General features: G+C 41.1%; 1 protein-coding gene across 4 annotated transcripts in view; it reads left to right on the top strand.

Annotated features, from left to right (window-relative positions):
• MBP (myelin basic protein) overlaps window positions 1-22,049 on the top strand; it is a 174,230-nt gene that overhangs the window by 55,935 nt on the left and 96,246 nt on the right. For 3 of the 4 annotated variants that reach the window (XM_073331790.2, XM_078851589.1, XM_073331792.2), the window contains exon 3: window positions 6,422-6,475. The exons of the other annotated variant lie outside the window; for it this stretch is intronic. In XM_073331790.2, coding sequence (XP_073187891.1) covers window positions 6,422-6,475 — 54 coding nt within the window. The remainder of the gene's footprint in view (window positions 1-6,421; window positions 6,476-22,049) is intronic. 4 annotated transcript variants of the gene reach the window in all.

Raw genomic sequence — 22,049 nt, 5'->3', positions numbered from 1 at the left:
TCAGGCTACGCTGACATTTTTACGGAGCCGTTACTGTGCTGAAAGCACCACTAAAAGGGGAATCCCGGGGAACTGCTGGCTGGGAGATGCCTTGGCCAACTTATTGTAGCCATGCAGCCTGGGAGCCCAATGAGAGGGTGTGTGGAAGGACAGAGTACCCCAAAGTTAATGCACAGGCACATTTTCTCTGCAGATCCCTGCCCTCCCCCGGGATCCATGGTTTTTATGATTGGAAGTAGCCTTGCCCCCTGGCGAGTCTTACCATCTATCCTGGTGTTCGACTGGACACTTAGGCCAAATGTTTCCTTACAGTTACTCTACTTACACTAGGAATGAATTTAGCCTAATGGTGTTCTGTCAGAAAACCCTGATTCTTAATTAAGTACATAACTAATTAGCACTGTGTCTTCAATGTCATTTATTTAGTTTTATGAGAGCTGGTAGTTGAGAGGGAAGCAACTGTGGGATTCTTGGCTGGCATCTGAGAGAGTGGAGGAAGCATGTTTACATCTAGTTAAATAGATTTACCGTGATAAGGAAGGGCTTGGTGCTCCATAGTAGATGAGATGCAGATACAGAATGGATTTTTTTATATTAACTCTGCACCCCTAACACAGCAAATCTAATGTGTTTAGGAGGGTTGATGTTATTTGAGGAGCAATATGTCATAGGGAAATGCAACCTAGATGGAGCTACTATAATGTGGGTGCAAAACTGGTTGGAAAACCATTCCCAGAGAGTAATCATCAGTGGTTCACTGTCATACTGGAAGGGCATAATGAGTGGTGTCCCACAGGGATCAGTTCTGGGTCTGGTTCTGTTCGATATCTTCATTAATGATTTAGATAATGGCATAGAGAGCGATACCAAACTGGGAGGGGTTGCAAGTGCTTTGGAGGATAGGATTACAATTCAAAATGATCTGGACAAACTGGAGAAATGGTCTGAAGTAAATAGGATAAAATTCAAGAAGGATAGAAGCAAGTACTCCATTTAGGAAGGAACAATCAGTTGCACACATACAAAATGGGAAATGACTGCCTAGGAAGGAGTACTGCGGAAAGAGATCCTAGGGGTCATAGTGGACCTTAAGTTAAATATGAGTCAACAATGTAACACTGTTGCAAAAAAAAGCGAACATCATTCGGGACTCGGGGGCGATTTAAAGGGCCCAGGGCTCCAGCTGCCGCTACCGCAGCAGGGCCCCGGGCCCTTTAAATCACTGAGGAGCCCTAGTGACTGCCGACTGCCACTGCTACCCCAGGGCTTGGGCAGCAGGGTTCAGGCGGGGATTTGAAGGCCTGGGGCGGTAGCGGGGGCTGGAGCTCTGGGGCCCTTTAAATCCCCACCAGAGCCCCGCTGCCACTACCCCAGGGCTTTAAATTGCCGTCTGGGAAAGCCGGTCCCGGTACGGCGCACTGGCTCTTACCGGTACGCTGTACCAGGGCGTACTGGCTTACTTGCTCAGTTTTGCTGCTTAGATACCAGGTAGGATCCTGTTGCTTGGGGAAAAGCCGCAACCATAAGGTTTTGCAGTTCTCTTGATCAGAGGCTAATGCAGCTAATTTAAAACCTTTGAAATGGCTCACAGTTGATTTTTTTTTCACTTGAAAGGAAGAATCAGGTGCTGCCTAGGTGCAATGAGAGCAGGCTTAGTGACCTGACCTAGGTAATTTTGACTCATTACAGCATTACTAGTAAGACGGTACAATTGCAGCCTAAGAGTTTTTGGTCTATTAAATCAGTGGTTCTCAACCAGGAGTACATGTACCCCTGAGGATACGTGGAGGTCTTCCAGGGGGTACATCAACTCATTTAAATGTTTGGCTAGATTTACAACAGGCTACATGAAAAGCACTAGCAAAGTCAGTACAAACTAAAATTTCATACAGACAATGGCTCGTTTATACTGCTCTATATACTATCCACTGAAATGTAAGTACAATATTTATATTCCAATTGATTTATTTTATAATTATACGGTAAAAATGACAAAGTAAGCAATTTTTCAGTAATAGTGTGTTGTGACACTTCCGTATTTTTATGTCTGATTTTGTAAGCAAGTAGTTTTTAAGTGAGATGAAGCTTGGGGTACGCAAGACAAATCAGACTTCTGAAAAGGGTACAGTAGTCTGGAAAGGCTGATAGCCACTGTATTAAATATTACAGCTTTGGTAATTGTAACTGAATCCTCTGCATGTATCAGCAATTCCACAACTGACATGTTTTTTATGCAATTTTTATTAAAATTTGGACCATGGATGAATTTTAAATAAATCTAACTAAATATAAATAAATGTAGTGTCAAATTCAACCTGTGGTTTGTTCTGCTGGAGGGCCCCATTGGCAGAAATCCACCAGGGGAAGAGGTTGTGGTAGAACAGAGCAACTACAAGTTCCCTTGTTCCACTGCTTGGGGGCAGCACTGGAAAGGAAATTGTTGTGTGCCTTTGTTCAGTTGTCCCTGCAGTAGTTCCTGCTCCTGGAAGGAGTTAAAGCCACCCACTTTCTTTTGATGGGATCTCCGAGGCAGGATAACAGTCAAAACACCTCCTGTCCTCTTTCTCTCTCATAGTAAATTCTCTGATTGGGGGAACACTTAATCTCAGTCGTGCAAATATAATGCTTACCTCCCTGCATCAGGTTTTCTGATTCTGGCCCATCTACAGTATTTGGCATAAATATGAGCACCATAATGTGTTTGCAGTAATGCAAAATTCTGCTTATGCACAAGGGTTACTAAGCTACAGTTGCTGTGGGAAATAGAATTTTGAACTCTGATGTCTCTGCATGTAAAATTGCAACTCAGACATTGCATTAACATAGGTTTTTCACATTTAATTAGTGTAATGAGTATACTGTGAGTTGTGCATAAGCAAAACCAGAGTCTTATGCAAAAAAAAGCAACAGCTCATGAGGGCTAATCAAACCCCAAGAACCTGAAAGACTTCTCCTGCAGCAGCTGGAGCAGCAGCAGCAGTACTGTGGACAGGAGACAAAATCCATCCTTTCCACATTTCCTGATCTACTTGAGAGATGCGCGCGCTCTCTCTCTCTCTCTCTCTCTGTGTGTGCCAAACTGCATGAGCTGCAGTCTTATTGGTATAGATGAGAATGGGCTGTTGCTGGCTGGTCATTTGCTGTGAGGGTATCCACAACTTTGGAATCTATTCCCTAGATACAGAGCTAATTCCCCACTCCCCACCATCCCAACCCCACCCTAAAAATACTTGGAGGAGAGAAGGGAATATGTTGGAATGGAGGGTGGCATGAGTTTTTAGGTGGTTTAGTGTGTTGGTGGATTATATTTAATTGTACTTCTGCACTTCAGGTATATTTGGGGATTAATTTTGTTGAATTTTAAAATTATATCAGAGATGCCTAGAGTTTATGGGTAGATGCTCTTTATTTAGTGTGTGTACCTAAATCTATATAACAACACTTAGCTGCTATTATAATACTGTGAATAATTTTGTTTTGGTTTTTTAATTCTTGTGGAACTAAGTAACATTCTTAACAACTGAGAAGTAATATAGCTGTGACTTGATAATGAATGGTGCTTACTGGGACTTAATGACCAATATTTGTCATTGTCATGTCAATCAATGTCATTTGTCATATCAGCGTGTAATATAATCTAGCAACTTTGCAAAATTCTCTTCACCAGTGGCAATTGATCTTCCCCTTTAGTCATTTCACTATCGGCATCATAAAGGTGGGTATGTTGATTTTTATGGCTGGGATAGTAAATGGACCTGGCACTTTTGCCACGCCGTTGTTCTAAGGCATTGTCTAGTTGTTTCTCTTGCCTGGATGTGAGATGGTATTGTCGTGGTTCAGGTCTAACTGCACTTCTGAGACCTTCTGTGGTGTCTCTCTCTAAGAGTATCCCTTCCAGGTTTGAGACCTCGACCCTTTACTGGGATCCCTGGAGTGGAATCCTGTGATTCTCCCACTCTTAGACTGAGTGCTGGGCTACAGTACTTCATGTACCAACTGTGATTGCTCAGCTGTTTTCCCCTTAGGGAGTTGGCACCTGTGGTGAATGCAGTGACTCAAAACAGCCTTTTCTAAATAAAGTGTTGTTTAATCTCAATAGTAGGAAGAAAGCATAAGGAGAGAAAAGGGTTCTTAACATAACACAGAGTCTACATGCATATCTATCTTAGTAAGAATCTCCCCATTGGTACTCTTATAGGTTTATCTTACCAGATGCCCCTACTTCTGGGGACTGGGGTTCATTCTCCTTTCTGTCAGTTTTTGTCTCTCCCCCTTGTGTTTCAGACTTGTCCATTTATCAGCCCCAAAGTTCTTTCTTCCAGTTTCCCACATGGAGGCCCCCTTGTATACTTGAGGATCACCCCCCACCCCTGGGGTTATCAGCCAGACAGGTGACCTTAGCGTGGTCTGAGGTAAACTTTGAAGGAGGTAAACTTTGAAGGAGGTGATGCTTACATTGTCCCTTTAAATATGGTAAATGGGGCTATCTGAAACTCCTGCCCCCTTTCCTGTAGAAATTCCTGCTGGAATTAAGCCCTGGTAGTCATATAATGAACAGCAAAATAACAAACAGAGGGACATATAATATTCATAAAATGTTACAGGTAGCTCCCATGTCTTTCACAGGTAATGTCTTCATTCAGTTAAACTGGCAGAAGCTCCTGCGGGTACCTATCTGATTAGAGGAAAATCATGTCCAATTATGAAGTTTAACATTGTGATTTGTGTAACCTGTTAAAAGGATGTAGTGACTCTTATAGATATTGGATTCTATTTACGTTATTTTTGTCTCTTTGCAGAAGAATATATTACGTTCCGGCTAACACTTTATTCTGCAGCTGTAGGCTGCCTGTACGTATATGCCTGCTTGATCCAGATTGCCTTGCATGTTCGGTTTTGCAGCTATGGCTGGTCTGTCATTTAACTGTCAAGGCACTTCAGTTAAATTATTTCCTTCTCCTGTAACCACTAAAAGGGGCACAGTTCTGTTGTTGGACAGCCTCCCAGGTGCACTAACTAGCCAGCATATACTGAATCCCACGCTATTTAGTAGAACTCGAGTAAAGATGCAGAAATTTTGTCACATCTTGCTAGTAATCCAAAGAAATATGAGCTGCTGTGCTCACTTAAGGACCAGATCCTCCCTGTTGTTCTGCAGGTGGTGCTTGGGGGGGATGTGGAGGGCAGAGGGGAATTGTTCCAGGCTCTGGAGCCTCTCTGTGGCCACTACTGGCCTGAGGCTACAGAATGCCCTTCTGCTCCCTATCTCTTAATCTGTGGGAGGTGTTTGGGATTGGAGCAGGAGAAGTTGCCAGTGGTTCCACCAGCGTCACCCCAGATACCCTCCCACCCTGACGACCCTTGTGCTGTTTCTCAAAGCGTCATTATGTTGATATGTGGGGGGAGTCTCTAAGGGTATGTATACATAGCAAAAGCTGCGAATGAGCTAGTCTGCCTGAGCTAACGTGAATCCACCTTGTATGTGAAGGCAGCTGGCTTCAGCATGGGTAGTGCAAACCCAGTGAGGACTCTGGGAATGTAATCCATTTGCTAGCCCACCCTGAAGACTGAATTGTTCTCACTTCTTTGCTATTGTTACCCAGGTTAGGCGGCTTCAAGCTAGCTTCGGTAGGCTAGCCTGTGAACAGTTTTTGTTGTGTAGACCTACCTTACGACTCCTAAGTACCCCGCTGTTCAGCTTCACAAATCCTGTCCAACTCCAGCACATACAATTCATTGGCCTCTCTGCATTTGTGGTGGCTGGGGAAGGACTTGTGCCCAACACATTCATCATGCTTTATTTGCCAACCAAGTTACAGTACAAAAGCCTCTAGTTAATAGTTAAAGAGCACTTTATTTTTCATGGCAAGAGATACCAATTTTTTAATTGGTACACCTTTAAAATATACCTACAGATTTGGGTCACAAACGTTGTTAACACAGCATCACTAGGACTAAAATAGGTCACAAATACCGACCTGTGGAGCAAATCAGCGTGAAGTACATGTGTGAATAGAGTTATAGAAGTGCCTGAGAGTGGTCTTGTAATCTTGGAATTAGCTGAGGCTTCTTTATTTTAGGTCACAGGGTCTCAGCCAATGATAAGCTGATCAGGTGTAATAAAAATTACCTTTCGGTCAGCTACTGTAAGAGGGCAATGGGAAGAAACTAGTATAAATCCTATCAGTTTTGTCTCAGCCATATTTTGTTTGTCAGTCTGAGAAGTAATAAATATCTGTATTGTATAGGATATTTTCTTTAAGAGGTAGACATTAGGGTGTTCATGTTTTAGAAAATATACAGCAGCATATTTCTCTATCTCGCACGCACACGAGCACATGCGCACACAGAGTGAGGTGCAATCATATGTAAGGAATGGACTAGATAACTTCATGGGCCTTTTTCCATCTCTACTTTTTAGGATTCTGTGATCATCTCCACTGAGGTAGGACCAAGTACACCTAGACCATCCCTGGTAGGTATCTGTCTAACTTGTTCATTAAAACCTCCAGTGACATGGATTCCACAACCTCCCTTGGCAATCTATTCCAGTACTTAACTTACTTAACTGTAAGGATAGTTTTCTTCATATCCAACCTAAATCTCCCTTGCTGCAGATTAGGCCAATTACTGCTTGTCCTTCCTTCAGTGGACATGGGGAACATCATCCTCTTTATAACAGCCCTTAATGTATTTTGAAGACTAGTATCAGTTCCCCCCCCCGCCCCCCCCCATAGTCATCTTTTCCCAAGACAAAACATAACCCTGTGTTCCTCATAGGTCAGGTTTTTAAACCTCTGATCATTTTTGTTGCTCTCCTCTGGACTCTCTCCAATTTGTCCACACCTTTCTTAAAGTATGATGCCAAAAACTGGCCACAAGGCTCCAGCTGAAGACTCACCTGTGCAGAGTATAGCGGAAGAATTCCCTCCCATATCTTGCATATTGAACTCCTCCTGCTACTACCCCACAGAATATTAACCTTTTTTGCAACTCAGGCACATTGTTGGTTCATATTCAGTTTGAGATCCACTACAATTCACGGATCCTTTTCTGAAGTATTGCCTAGCCAGTTATTCCCCATTTTGTATTTGTGTATTTGACTTTTTCCTTCCTAAATGTTGTACTGTGCACTCGTTAATTTTTTTTCAGACCATTTCTCCAATTTCTTAAGGTCATCTTGAACTCTAATCCTGTTCTCCAGAGTGCTTGAAACCCCTCCTAGTTGGTGTCATCCACATGTTTCATAGGGATACCTTATCCAAGTCATTAATGTAAATAGTGAATTGTACCAGACCCAGAACTGAACCCTGTAGGACCCCGTTAGTTACACCATCCCAGTTTGACAGCAAACCTTTGATAACTATTTCTTTGCATATGATTTTTCAACCAATACTACTTGACATTAATTTCATTTAGACCACATTTCCCTGGTTTGCTTAAGAAAATGTTGTGTGGGACTGTGTCAAAAGCTTTACTAAAATCAAGATATATCATGTCTACTGTTGTCCCCATCCATTAGGTGAGTAACTGTGTCAAAGGAGGAAATTAGGTTGGTTTGGCATGATATTTTTCTTGACAAATTCATGTTAGCTGTTACTCATCAGCTTATCCTCTAGTTGTTTATGATAGTTTCGTAATTTATTCCAGTATCTTTCCAGGTATTAAAGTTCGGCTAACTGGTTCTCAGTTCCCTGGTACCTCTGTTCCCCTTTTAAGAGAGGTACTATTTTTTCCCTTCTCCAGTCATCTGGGATCTCACCCATACTTTGTGAGTTCTCAAAGATAATGGCTAATCATTCAGAGATCGCTTCAGCCAGCTCCTTAAATACCCTAGGATGGATTTTGTCAGGCTTCCGCTGACATCTAACTTACTTCTTACATAAGTTGCATCTAACTTATCTAAACAGTCTTTAACCTGTTCTTTCCCTATTCTGCTTTGTGTTCCTTCCTCCTTCTTTTTTATGTTAATTATATTAAGCATCTGGTCACAATTAATACTTTTAGTGAAGACTGAAGCAAAATAGGCATTAAACACCTCAGCTTTCTTGGTGTCATCCATCATTGCTCTCCTTCACGGCAAAGTAGTAAATGACTGTTTCTGTTCACTCCTGGTATTGCTGCTGCTTCTGCCTGTACGTGTGCCTGGATGTTCCATTGCCATCAATCCTGTGAATTCTGTATATTACTAAAACAGAGGCCAAATACTGTACATTTTTACAGTAAATCAAAATTTCTGTATTTCCGAGGTCTTTCTTTTGTTTTGACTCTAAATATCTGGGCAGTATTTCCAGGGCCGGATTAAGGCAGGGACTTTAGGGGCTGCAGCCCAGAGCCCCAGCTCAAGGGGGGCCCCACAAAAAGTAAACACAGGCAGCGATCTCCGGGCCACTACAAGGGGCACTCAGGCTGCCTGCCTGCATACTGTGGCCCCCCACCACTCCCAGAAGCGGCTGGCTACTGGCACGTCTCTGCGGCCCCTGGTGGTGGGGGAGGCAGTGGAGGTGGCTCCGCGTGCTGTCCCTGCCCCCAGCACCATCCCCGCAGCTCCCATTGGCCGGGAACCGGTCAATGGGAGCTACGGGGGCAGCACTTGCGGGCGCGGGCAGCGCATGGAGACCCGCTGCCCACTCTCCCCAGGGGCCGCAGAGACGTGCTAGCAGCCAGTCGCTTCCAGGAGAGGAATGGGGCTATGGCAGGCAGCCTAACGCCTGCTGCACCGCTGGCTGGGAGCTGCCTGTAGTAAGCGCCTCCTGGCGGAGACTGCGCCTCGCACTCTCTCCCGCACCCCTCAACACCCTGCCCCAGATCAGAATCCCCCTCCTGCACCCCAGTCCCTTGCCCCAGCCCCTTCCTGCACCAAACTCCCTCCAAGGAGTATACAGGGGCCCCACAAAATCTAATAGCCCCAGGCCCACAGGAGAGTTAATCAGGCGCTGAGTTTTTCATATCCTCCGGAACCACAGTATATTATAAGAGTGCTTCCTTGCTTCCTCAAATTTGCCCTTGAGACATTCAGAAGGGGTGAGAGCAGTTTTTGTATAATGAAGCATACATGTGTTGCTATTTGGAGGATATGAAAGAAAAATGCTTTCTTGTCATGGTCTTGTTTTGTAATGTAGATGAAACCTATTAATGTAGTAGAAAAACCTTCCCTATTTCCAGATGAGTAATCGTGTCTATTTGCAGATGAATCAGCTGTCACCTGGGAGTGGGAGGCACTCCCAGGTATGATATTTGAGTGAATCATTTCCCGGACACACAATCCTTGCCTTAACTCAAGTTCATAGTAATATATAAAAGAGAGAATGAATGGTTTTGCTTTATTTTTTCTACTTTACAGATATAAAAAACTTGTTCATTGTTGCTAAAGAACTAAATTTTATGTAGTATGTTGCTAGTTTGGAACACGTTTTCATGATTTTTTTTTTTACTTGAATTTAGGTAAATATTAACATGTTTTCATTTGTAAACATTGTCATTCATATTATACTCTGAGTCCATATTGTATTATTTAATGTACATACCAGAAGAGGGCAGCCTTCTCCACAGGAGGCCTGCTTTAAGTATTTCACACTGAAAACCAAGTAATGGTTTGGAGACAGAAACTTTTGAATTCAAATCCCAGCTCTGACACTGATGGACTGTGTGGCCTGGGCAAATCCCTCTGTCTGTGTCTCTTTCTCCGTCTATGAACAGTGAAGGGTATTATTTTCTTATCCGTCTAAAGGGGTCTATCTGAGGATTAATTGATGTTTGCACAGTGCAGTCCGTCAAAGGGTCAACTAAACATTGATGGTGCAGTTGCCTAAAAATAAATCATTAGAAAATCTGTCTTTCTCCGGGGACCTGCCCAGAGTGAGCATTTATACAGCACTTGTAATTTCATCGTTGGTAATTTTTACCTCTGAGACTTCCCTATTCCCTTCTGAGAGATGTGGGAGTTTTACTGTTTGTACAAAAGTACTAACATATTCCTTTTAATATTGCCACTTTTGTTAGCCTTTCTGTTGTGTGTTGCAATGATTATCCGGAGATTTAGCTTAATCTGTTTACATTCATACAGATGTCTGTAATCCTATGCGCTGTTGCGTTTGGTAACTGTAGTTCATTGCTCTGCCCTATGCTTTAACAGCCATGTTATCATTTTATCAGTCTGGTTTCTCCACTGAGTTCAAAAAACAAAACCAGAAAAATAAAACAGACTTTGCTTTTGTATGAGTCATAGATGTTATGACCTTTACACAGTCTCTGACAGTTTTGTTCCCTATGTATTAACCATGCTGCCCATGCTAAAGCCAGTTCTTCTGTGTAGGTAGGTAGTAAGGTTATTGTGAAAGTCCGTTTCCATCATCTGGAGTCTAGAGTTCTGATTTTCACTTCTGGGAGCACCACAAAATGTCCTTTTCTCAGCCCCTGCTCCTGCCATTAAACCCATATGTTCAGTCCTGCTTTCCTGTGAGGAGTCCTGTTGAAACCAATGGGGTTCATTGCAGATACAGACATTTGTCTGGATATATCCGGTTACAGGACTGGACCTGACTGAGTGCTTGATACAGACTTTCAGAGCAGGCTATACTGCACATCTGGAGGAGAACTGGGTATCTAACATCTCAATAAATATTATAAAACGACAGTATAATTGCTCAATTAAGATACAGAGGCACTATATGGGGGAATGGTTACCTCAGTAAGGGCTTACTCTTCACCTGACACTGGCTTCTGAAGCCATCTGTATAAAAGAACCTTAGGAAACCAAAAAGGGAAGTAGGGTTGGCCCTCTCTATCCATCTTGCTTGTTTGCTTTTAATTGGCTCATTTTTCTTATAGTGAAGTGTTTGGTGGGGAGGGTTCTTTTGCATTGTTTGTGTCTTTATATTAGGAGGGGATGTATTATATTATTGATCCCCAAGTATCAAAATTAATCCAGACAGTTCACAGAATAATGCATGACAGCTGGAAAAGTTCAGTAACACATCTGCTCTTTAAATGTGCATTTTTAATATATTTTATGGCCTACTGAGGTTTTTCTCTTTGTAGGGTGGGTTTGTTGGTTGGGATTTTATTTTTGTGTTAATTTAGGTCTACAAGATAAAAGTGATTATTTCAGTTTACAAGGCCCATTCTAATCTCTTCACCCAATATTCATCTGATCTGCTGTTTGTGTAGTAGTTTGTATATGTTTCAGTGCGAGTGCTCTTGGGCTCTACAATACTTTTCTTGCTATGCTGTTTGTGTAGGGTAAGGAGAGCAGGAATTGGCTCTCCTTACCCTACATGTAAGGACCTGACCAAATCCAGGCCGTGTGCTTGTCCATATTACATTTTGTTATGGCATTTTTGTTTGCCTTTGGTGCCTGAATCCTTAGACTTCTAATGAATTCTCTGGATTAAGTCCAAAGACTGTACGCTCTCTGAGTCAGGGAGTCTATTTGTATTGTTTAAAAAGTGCTTGTAAATAGGTAGGGTTTACAAACAAAGAATAGTTATGTTAAGGAACCCCAACATTAAAAGAATATTAATGACGAAAAGTCAAGCACTTAAAAGTTAGGAAATGACAGAAATACGGTTGCTAGTGCGACATCAGTTCAGCCCCCTCATGTGTATGCTCTATGATCATTTTTAACTACATGGTCCCATACTATTTTTTCCACATGTCCCATGCTTCATTCAGTGACTAACTTGTCAAGTCAATATTTCTGTCACGTTCAGTGCATGACCCCAGACACATTTAATACACGCTATCCAAATTCTGCTCTGAATACATAATTACTGATTCCTTCATGGGTGTTTCTAATGGTCCTTTGGGCATATTATGTGAGTGCTTCATAAGTATTAATTAAGTTATCTTCACTATACCCCTCCGAGATACAGAGTGGCAGTATGCAGGTGGAGAACTGAGGCATGGTGATTAGAGCAAAAATTGTCTTGAGCCCTCTAGACTGTGATTTTTTCAGCATACTTTTGGCATTTTATATGTTTGAAGTACAGCTCCAGTTGATTTCAGTTGCATTTGTGAGTGCTCAGCACTTCTGCAAATTTAGCCCCAAGTATCTCATATTGGGCATCCAAAAAATGAGGAACATAGAAAAATGTGAAAAGTTTTGTTTAAATTCCTTGCCCAACATTACACAGGAAATCTGTAGCACAGGCAGGGATAGAATCCAGTTCTCCAGGACAGGAGACCATCTTTCTCTTCCTATAATTCCCTACTTCTTTCATTGCACACCTTCTAACTTTTGCAACAAATGGAGCAGAGGTCCCACAGACTAAAGCCTCATTCCTTACACAGTCCTGATCCATTTGAGCTCTGTCCATCCAGCGCACTGAACTCTCCAGAGGTCCTAGGGAGGGGGAAAAATGTATATGATCATAATGCATATGCACCAGGAGATAGCATTATGGTTGCACAGATAAACTTAATTCTTGCATTTGCTAACTTCAAGTGCTTGACTTTGCAACCTTAATCATGTTCTTCTAATTAATTGTGTGTGTGTGTGTGTGTGTGCGCGCTCGCGCAATTTCCTAATTAAGAAAACAAAATCAAACAACCCCAAATGAAGAAAACAGAAATTCCATCATGGGGAACCATATTAATCCACAGATAGGGACATCAGCAGGACTTAGACCTTTTTAGATGTACAGCATGGATCGTTATCGGTTGAGGTAATGTAGGAGTAGTAATAATAATAGGTTGTTATCCTGAACGTGAAAGAGGCTGGAAAAGGGGATGCGACATTTTGTCAGTGTGTTGCAGAGAGATTTGCTGACAGCAGAGGCATGGTGAGATCGAGGAATCCTGGGTTCAATTCTAGGTTATGTAAGGGAGTGTGCTATAGTGGTTACAGGCCCATTTACCTGTCTCTGTACTCTTCTGCTCATAACCATTCCACCCTGGCTCCTGTTCCTGTTCCTGTTCCCTTCTTCTCTTATCCACCCCTGCAGCTCTTCCCTCCCACCTACCTCCTTTCCTACCCCTCTTCCCCATCAGCTCCTATCTAACTCCTCATTCTGGCTCCTGCCTCCCTCCCCTTCTGCTTCTATTCCAACTCCCTCATCTTTCCCCCTATCCATTCCTCACGCCTCTCTGGATTCCAGTGTGACTGCTGCCTCCTCCTGCAGTGGGGCCATTGACCACAAAAGACAGAATTTCCCTGCTCTCAGTTCCTGTGATGCCACAATGGCTCATAGCAGCTGGGAGCAGAAATTTACCAGGAAAGTCCTCTTCAGCCCCTGCATCCCTGGGCTAGAGCATGCTCAGCCCTGATTGAGTCTTCAGAGAATTTAGCTGCCAAACTCTGACTTAAAGTCCCTACTGAGTGTGTGCAAACTGTTTTTTTTCATAGGATTAAAACTTAGACAAATTGGGGCATGGTTTTTCACAGGCGCAAGGCAAAGGGCACATCCCTCACACCAGGGTGGGGACTCTGCCAAATTTCAAGACCCCACCTCCAAGTATGGAGGCACTAGAGCTTCTCAGTGAAATGGTGGTAAGAATTTGTGAACATGGGTGAAGTGCTGTATTTTTTCTTTAATCTTGTTCTCGGAAACAGCTGAACTGCTTTAGCTGAAGCTTTTTTATATTTTTTTTAAATCACTTGGCATGGAAAACTTCAGCTAATATGGCTAAAGTTTACAAAGTTCTAACCACTTTGAACAGGGTCTTATAATGGGGCGTGTCAAGCAATTTCTACTACATATGCAGCAACCCCTTGCTCCCTTGTGCCACAGAGCTGCTATATTATCCCTCACCTTTCCCATGAAGATGGGCAATAACGTGCAGAACCCTGGCTTTTCCCAAACCAAATGCATCAGCTAGTACAGCCACATGGGAGAAGAATGCTTCAGGAGTATAGGTCTGCCCCTGTGGTGGTAGTGGTATGCAGAACAGCTCTCTCCCACTTTCTCAGAGCTCATGGCAAAACCACAGCTGAACCCATAGAGTGTAAGCTTTATAGACCCTGTCTATACTCGGCACTATGTAAACTAAATAATTTTCCAAGGCTCTGTGAAGCCATGGCTTATACATAACTCGTGAATTTTAAATTTTAAGAATATATTTTTTTTCCTCTCCAAAAGTCTGATCAGAAGCTCATTGTTGTTAATAGAATGACTCCCACTCATCTGAGGAGCCTTGGATGATGTCCTAAAACTTTTAGTACCAAACTGCAGTTAAAGTACATTCTGGGTGTTTTCCCATATTCTAATAACTTGTTTTATTTAAACATTAGTGACAACGAACTGTGTTGCTCATATGTTTTGGTCCAGAGTCCTGACATTTGCCTAAAAAACGTTATGGACTGCTCCTGCTGTGGGGGAAAGTCTGAGAGACCTGGCACCTTTTCTGATCACATGACTATTGGTGACACTAACGTACTGTTACCTAAGGACTGTGGTCCTGCAACTGTGCGGGAGACAGCCTCTGAGACCAGGCTGCCATGAGTTTGAGATCAAAATCTGGCTCTTATAGTTTAAACCTCCCTTTGCTCAGATTTCCTGACTACTGTGGTAGAATATCAACTGAAGTTGTTTCAGAACACAATGTTGAGGATTTGCTAGACAAAATATCTTTTTAAAATTGCTTTTTGTGTAATCTCCAGTTGAATGTGGTGGTGGGATTTAAAATGTGAAAGGTGGACTGGTCTCTTAGAAATTGATAAGGTACTGCTGTTAAAATAAAAGATTCAGCAACCTGCTGTTAGTGTAAGTTAGTATATGTAGCTGTTGCTGCTGCCTAATCTTATGATTAAAGCTTTTGGGACCAGGGTTACTATCATACTTTGAATCCTTTTGTGTGTGCATAGGTAGTAATGCCAGAGGAAAGTGGCTGAATTTGTGTTTGTTTACCCACTGTGTGGAGTCCTTTTGAAGCAGAGAGAGACCTTTTAGGCTGCAAAAGAATCAAAAATATGTTTTCCAAGACCAATTGTTTGCAGTTCTCTTTTCTCTTCCTTCCGTACCCCTTTGAATTACAGAACAAAAAAGCATGCCCTTTTATTTTACAGTTGTATTATTCCCTTGGAATATACTCAGAACTACATTTGAGTATCTAAGGTTCATATTATCTGATGCAACTCCATTGACTTGGAGAGAGAAGAGAAGCAGAGCTACTGGCCTTCAATGGAATTTAAAAAAATTGTGTGTGTATTATTTGTTTTGGGTCCTCTGGCTATATGTGTCTCCTTTAGAAAGAATTGATCACACTAATAATGTTAAAAATCACTTTTTGACCAGTCCTATTTTGGTCATATAAAAAGCAGGGAAATCAATAGCTGGTAGTTATCGAACCTGCTGAATTTATAAATAAATGGCAGGAGTTTCAAAAGTGACTTGTGATTATGGGTGCTTCTATTTTGGGGTGCCCCAAGTTGTGACATTAGAAAATGATCTGATTTTCGCAAATACTGTACACCCAATGTCTGAAAATCAGGCCCTTTCTTAGGGTGTCTTCAGTGCCTAAACACTGAGATGTCACCCAAAACCACTAGTCACTTTTGAAAATCTTAAACCTTCGCTTTTGATTGTGGAGTGTGCAGTTTTCAGTATTTTCCTCACTTGCCTATTTAAGGAAAAACAGTTCAACTCATTTATCTAAAACTGTATCCATATTGATATGAAATGTGAGCCAAATTCTCAGTTGGTATAAATCAGTATATAAATACTAGGGGGAAAACCTCTTTATTATAGCCAATAGAGATATTTCAGGCACTGTTCATTGTTGGAAAATGTGGAACAGAATATCATTCTTACCAATTGACATATTCCAACATAGGATATGAAAGGAAAGTAACTGTGCATTATTGTCAGCTTTTATTAATTAAAGGTAAAATGTTTGCAAAATCCTATATTTACATATTTATTTACAGTATGATTTGGATGAATTTTGATAGCGTAGAGTTCATTCCTTACTTAGGCAAAACTTTTCAGTGAAATCATGTGGATTTTTGCCTAAGTGAGGGAATCCATAGTTGAGCATTTTTCCTATGACATTACTGTAACTTGTTAGAACACTGTGGGAGGGGTTGGATCAAATAGAAATATCAAGTTAAAATAAAACATGCAGCAGATGTTTGTATTTGCTACATGCCTAAAGTTCTTCATGGCTCTCTCTGGCATAGGTATTTATTGTCTCAGGGCTTGTATAGGTTAGGAGTCAAACTTTTGTGGGTAATTACATTTTATATAATATACATTTTATATATATAGTCTTATCGGTGAGAAAAAACCTTTCTTGCCACATATTTATATTTTTGGGATCTCTGAAAGAATTTTCAAGGTGTTTTGTTCCATGACTGTGAAAATTGATTGAACCAGTAAAAGCAAAGTGATGACCCATGGCATCCTGTTAGCTCACCTATTTATGTTTCAGTGTCACAGCACGTGAGGTATTTTAGTCTACGTTGTCCTCACACTGTGTGTGCTGCAGTTCTTAGGCACAAAAGAGAAATGGGAGCAGCTGTAAGTAGCTGTAATTTCTTAGCTATTATTGATTTGTCTTTTTGTTCTTTTTGTTCAACTTTTTGTTCTTGGGATTTTATATTGCAATTTCCTATGTCTTTTTACAAAGCCAGATCCCATTAGTCATTTTTGGACAATTTAGGCCTGAATTTTTAATGTATGGCAAACCTTAGCTCAAATAACAATTCATTTTGCTATTTTCCCCTCTTTTAATAATCCTAATGTTGAAGCTTTATCTGTTTAACTATTGCACACACACACTTTTAGCCTGTTCTTTTTGGATAAGGCTATTGAGAAGTTTGTGGAGTGACAATCTGGATAAATTAGGGTCCTCAGATTTCCTTGACTGCTCTCAATCCTACTTGATATTATATTTTGATTGCACTGGTCTCGGTGGTTGATGATCTCCTAGTGAAGAATAAGTGTCAGAGTCTGAATGGACATATTAGATTTAATCAGCAGCCTGCAATATACCATTGATTTGACTCTGATCCTGGCTGGAGGAAAGAGAATTGCTCTTGGTATTTGTTATTACCGTTCACAGAGATCCCAGATAGTAGTATTAAAGGCAATTGCTCATCCACTGGACGAATGCTCAGGAGCAGTTTCACAGAGTCCTTTGCTGTCATCTCTCCTGTTAAGTGTGTATGTAAGGCCACTAGAAAACATACTGAGACAATTTGGGCTGCAGTGTTATCATTCTGCTGATGACCCATGGCCTACACTTTCTTTTCATCAAATGTAGAGGGCAGAGTATTGTTATTTGGCTAAAATAAGGGCTTGCATGAGAACAGCGGACGAAGACTCAATCCAGATAAGGTGGAGAGTATGGTTGGTTGGTGGAAGCATTCAGCTGGCAGAAATGATGCCTGTCTATCCACTTGGTACAGGAGATTATCCCACTCTTTGTAAAAGAGGTTCACTTCCCCAGATACACTTGGAGACTTTTGTGACTAGAAATGCCTGTTTCCTCTTGCTTTTTCCCAAAATATTATGGCCATTTCTCTCTGATGTGGCCCTTGATGCACTCAATCACGTGACCTCCAAATTAGATTGCTGCAAAGTGAAGACCACTCAGTCGCTATAGCTGATGCAAAACAGGGTGCTTGTTCAGTGATGTTAGTCTCAGGTCACCTATTACACTGGCACGCCAGATAATGTTCCACTGGCTCCCCATTCACTTTCAGATCAATATCAGCACCAGAAATTGTATCTTTAATTCCCTGTATGGTATGTGCCACTTCAGTTAAAAACAGGTGATGTGGTGCTTTTGCTCTGTTGTCCCTGGATCTGAGCATCTGTGATGGCATGTAGTGGACATGTAATTAGACGCTGCAGTGAATAGCACACTGCATCCATGCTATGATGTGTAGCTGTGCATGTCAGGCAAAGGCTTCAGCTGCTCCCCGCTGCCAGAGCCTTTAACTGTGGTGAGGAAAAGATTGGGGGGGAGGGGGGGAAGGCGGGAAAGGCTACTTAAACCCATGCTGGCAGGGGGGCGGGGGCGGCGCTACCCAGGTACATACTCTGTACTACCCCAAAAGAAGCGTGCAGTTTAGTTGTAGTCTTAGTTGATGGGGGTCTCCACTCTGATCCTCAGAAAATCATGTAAAGTCTATTTATTGCTCAGTGCTATGCATGAGGGTATGATGGTGGTGGTTTGCATCTCTGCCTGTACTTGTTTGGGGCTTGAATTTCTTATGATTCAGTTGCTATTAATCAACTTCCTTTGTACGTTCTGACAATTTATGTATACAAATGAATAGATGTATGATGGGTGGTTTTCTTAAAACTCAAAAAGGTTATTTAAAACAAAGCACATCTTGTGTCTTGTTGAAGTCTTATCTTGTTTCAGAAAGTCACTCTTCTGTGACTAAGATACTTCCTGATTTCTTAAAACTAACATAAAAAGGGATTCCTCACAAAGAAAATATCCAGTCATTCACATAGCTATTTTTAGGCAGGGTGAGTCTGTGTAGGTGCCTCTTTTTCAATTCAGACCTGTTCCTGTGAGAATTGTAATATTTAGTATATTGGTACAGAGTGGCATAGGGGAAATACCTAGCACAATGTAAAAGAAATAAAAGAACTCGAATACAATCAGGAAATTTCTGCAAAACAGAAGAGAAAAGTCTATTTGATATAAAGACATACTTCTCTCTCTCTATATATATATATCTATATCTCCACAAAAGGTTGGCATATTGGAGAAGTCAATATGCAACAGGATAATAGGGAATAGAAAGTTTGGAGGCATACTGTAGCAATGGTGGAAAATATGTCTAGAACTAACGATGAGGGGAAGCAATTTGCCTAGGAGATGGACTTCAGCAGTTTTATTGTGGCTTCTTGGTATCTTTTAGAACAAATAAAATTTAAAATATATTAACTCTATCTTCCAAGGTTTGGGGAGATGTCCCTTTTCAGCCTGTATCACTGCTGGCCTTTGTGGTACTATAGAGTCCGTAGTTACGGGGTCCCTTTTTGTTTAGAGTCTTTTCTTTGAATTTGGGCGGTTGGTGAAATTAGCAGCTGTAGCACCACAGTGTAAAACGTGGGATTTCAATGCAGTGGGGAACTGCAATTGTTAACGCTGAGGAACTTTTGTTTTGTTAAATGGTATGCTTGATGAGGTTTTTTTTTCACGCACCTCATACAATGCGTTATTGATAGTGGCATTCACTGCATATACAGTGGATGTCCGTTTTGATCTGATGGACCTGATCTGAGATTTCACTGGGGGATCCTGGAACTTGGCCACATAGTGATACCATAGCTAATTAGGTTCAAGTGTGGGGCATACAGACTTTTAGAAGTGAAAATCAGACTTCCTAGTGAATGAAGAGAGAAGGAGATTGATTATACCAGTAACCTATTTGGGAATGATGGTGTGGGGGAGAATTCCAGCGAATGTGGTTTACCCACTGTTTAAAACAAATTCCATTATTTCACTTTTCCTGCAAATTATTGAGAGAGACTGAAACTCATCATGACATTGGAGGCTTTAATGATTGGCAGGAAATATCCAAATACTGAACTAAATCTGAAAGCATTAGAAATATCTTAAAAACGCAAAGCAATGGTAAGAGTCTGAGACTAGAATTCTGTAAAATGGCATAAGATATCACTGAGAGAGAAATAATGTACTGGTGTGAAGTCATTAAACGTTACCTTGTGTGTGTGTGGGGGGGGGGAGATGGAACTTGGTCTTATGTAATATCTGTAAGAGCCTATATTCAAAGAAATGGGGGATTTTTTTGAGTTAATGATGACAGAATTTGAAAATATAACATCTGAGTGAATTCATTGGATAAAGAACCAGGGGAGATCTGACCACTATTTCAGGAAGGCCATCTAGAAAAAAAGATTCCTCTTGTTGCAAGTAAGACCACAATAACAATTGTGACCAAGTTTAAAACTGTTCTGTGGTCCTGGACTGTACACCTAACATTCATCACAAAACAGATGTGGGTCATCTTGAGGTTCATGGACATCTCTTTGACTGAAGCATCAGGGAACATTTTCTGGTATTCTGTGAACAGGGCTAGTATTAACAGAGACGTTTCTTCAGAAGGAACGTAATTTGGGTGTTATGGACTAGTGAGGAAAGATGGTGATAGTACTGGCAAAGAAAATAAAACTAGCATGTACAGTCTCATAAAAGTGCCAAAGTCTAGAGCTATTTATGTCCCATATAATTTCTGTAAAATGAACGTTTGTCACTGGAACCTGTTCCTCAGAAATTGCTCAGGCAATTCTCAGAAGCTTTGTGATGTATGCCTCTTCACCAACATTGTTATTTAGTGTAGAAATAGAATCTTTGGAGTCATGGCTATGTACTTTCTGGAACTCATTAGTAATACATGATTGAATCTGTGAAGGCAGTTGATTATTAGCTGAAAAATGTTCAAGCTGTACTGTTAGAGATGTGGAAAATATTGAAACCAACATACTTGGAATTGCGTACAGGCATTACCGTAATGCTAAATTATGTGCAGCCCTATAATTTGATTTTGAGCCAGTCAGTTTTGTATTTGTACTTGTTGAAGTGGACTGTCAGGAAGGTCTTGCCAGAATGCTTCAACTGACATGTCTGGCTCAGTTAGAATTCTTGACACAAGTCACTTTTGTGGGTGTATTCTTGTTGATGCTATTGGGATGGCACAAGAATTAAATGTATTATTTGAATTCCCTGAGATAAACAAGTAAAAAGGCTGATTGATGATGAAAGATAGGGTAAAATAATAAAAAAGCAAAATACAAATTCAAAAATGATTTCTTCAGTACACTGCTGTATACAATACTAACCTTCTGAATATTCTCATCTAGTATCTGAATTCCAAAATTCATACATTTTGGTGTTCTTTACAGAAACAAATCCTGAAGTAATCTTTCTGTGCATGAAGTGAGAGGAAAGTGTGGAGCTCTCGGGGGGGAAAAATGGACCAAACTAATATCCATTTTGGTATAGATACAGAGCCGGCAACATAGCTACAAAATCTTGCTAAAATGAGCCAGACTGCAACTTCACTAGCACAAGAACTCCTTACATTTCCACTGGAAATAAATTGCAGCAGATGTAGCTGTGTTATACTTCATGTTTCTGTCTCTTTTTTCTGTAGCCTCTGCAGAATGAACCTGTTCATAGCTTACACTGGTCAAAAGATATTCCTCACTGAATCAAGGAAGATTCTCAAGATCTGCACTGATAGAAGCAGAATGTTAATTCTCAAATAGCTTTATGTATTATAGTGTGGTAAATAAATGTATATCCAAAAAAGCACGGAAGTTCCATATCACTATTGGAATTGCCTAGGTTGGTTGTTTGCAAATACATCGTCGTTGTCATCGTCATCCTGGCAAATCCCAAAGGGGCATGGCCTCCTTGCTGATCAAGCATCACCCAGATCCATCTCTAGCTAGGTCCTCAAGATGTGATAAATTACACCTCTGAAGCTTTTGGTGACCCTGTGATTGCCGGCCTGGTTGAGAATTCCTTTGTAAATTCACTTTGGAATTTGTTGGAATTCATTGCAAATATTTAATAATTTTTGGCAATAGCCATTTTCAAAATAAAAAGTTGCTTATAAAAATAGAGAATAGTGTTCATTTACATTTAATGCATGGTGGGGTGTGACCATGGTGGGGGGCAAGGCAAGGATTCTTTTGTTGTGTGGGGGAACAAGGAGTTTAAAAAAAAATTGCTGGTGTGTGAAACTAGGAAAATATTTAACCTAAATTAAGCCTGGCTTTTATTTTGTGTACAGGTTCATTGAAACTAGTTCTGCTGGAATAGATGCTTTTCTTTACAACTGTTTCATAATAGGGGATCATCTGAATAGTTTTCAAAGAGAGAACTCTCTTACAATTGAATCTAAATAAAGTATATTCAAGGGTTTTGGTCACTACCATCTATCATGACCCAGGGGCACTGGCTTGTGTGTTAGGGTCTTTGTAAAATTCTGGAATGAAATTTGGACTTGTTCAGGTAGGGCATAACAAATGTATATCAATTTTGTCTCAGCAATCTATGCGATTTTGCTCTTTTGTCACAGTGGAATGGAGCATGGGCACCAAGACTTTGTGTGATTG

The sequence above is a fragment of the Lepidochelys kempii genome, chromosome 2 (genome assembly GCF_965140285.1).
Source record: "Lepidochelys kempii isolate rLepKem1 chromosome 2, rLepKem1.hap1, whole genome shotgun sequence".
Lineage (NCBI taxonomy): Eukaryota > Metazoa > Chordata > Testudines > Cheloniidae > Lepidochelys > Lepidochelys kempii.
Note: the sequence above shows the minus strand (reverse complement) of the source record. Positions and strands in the feature narration are given on the sequence as shown.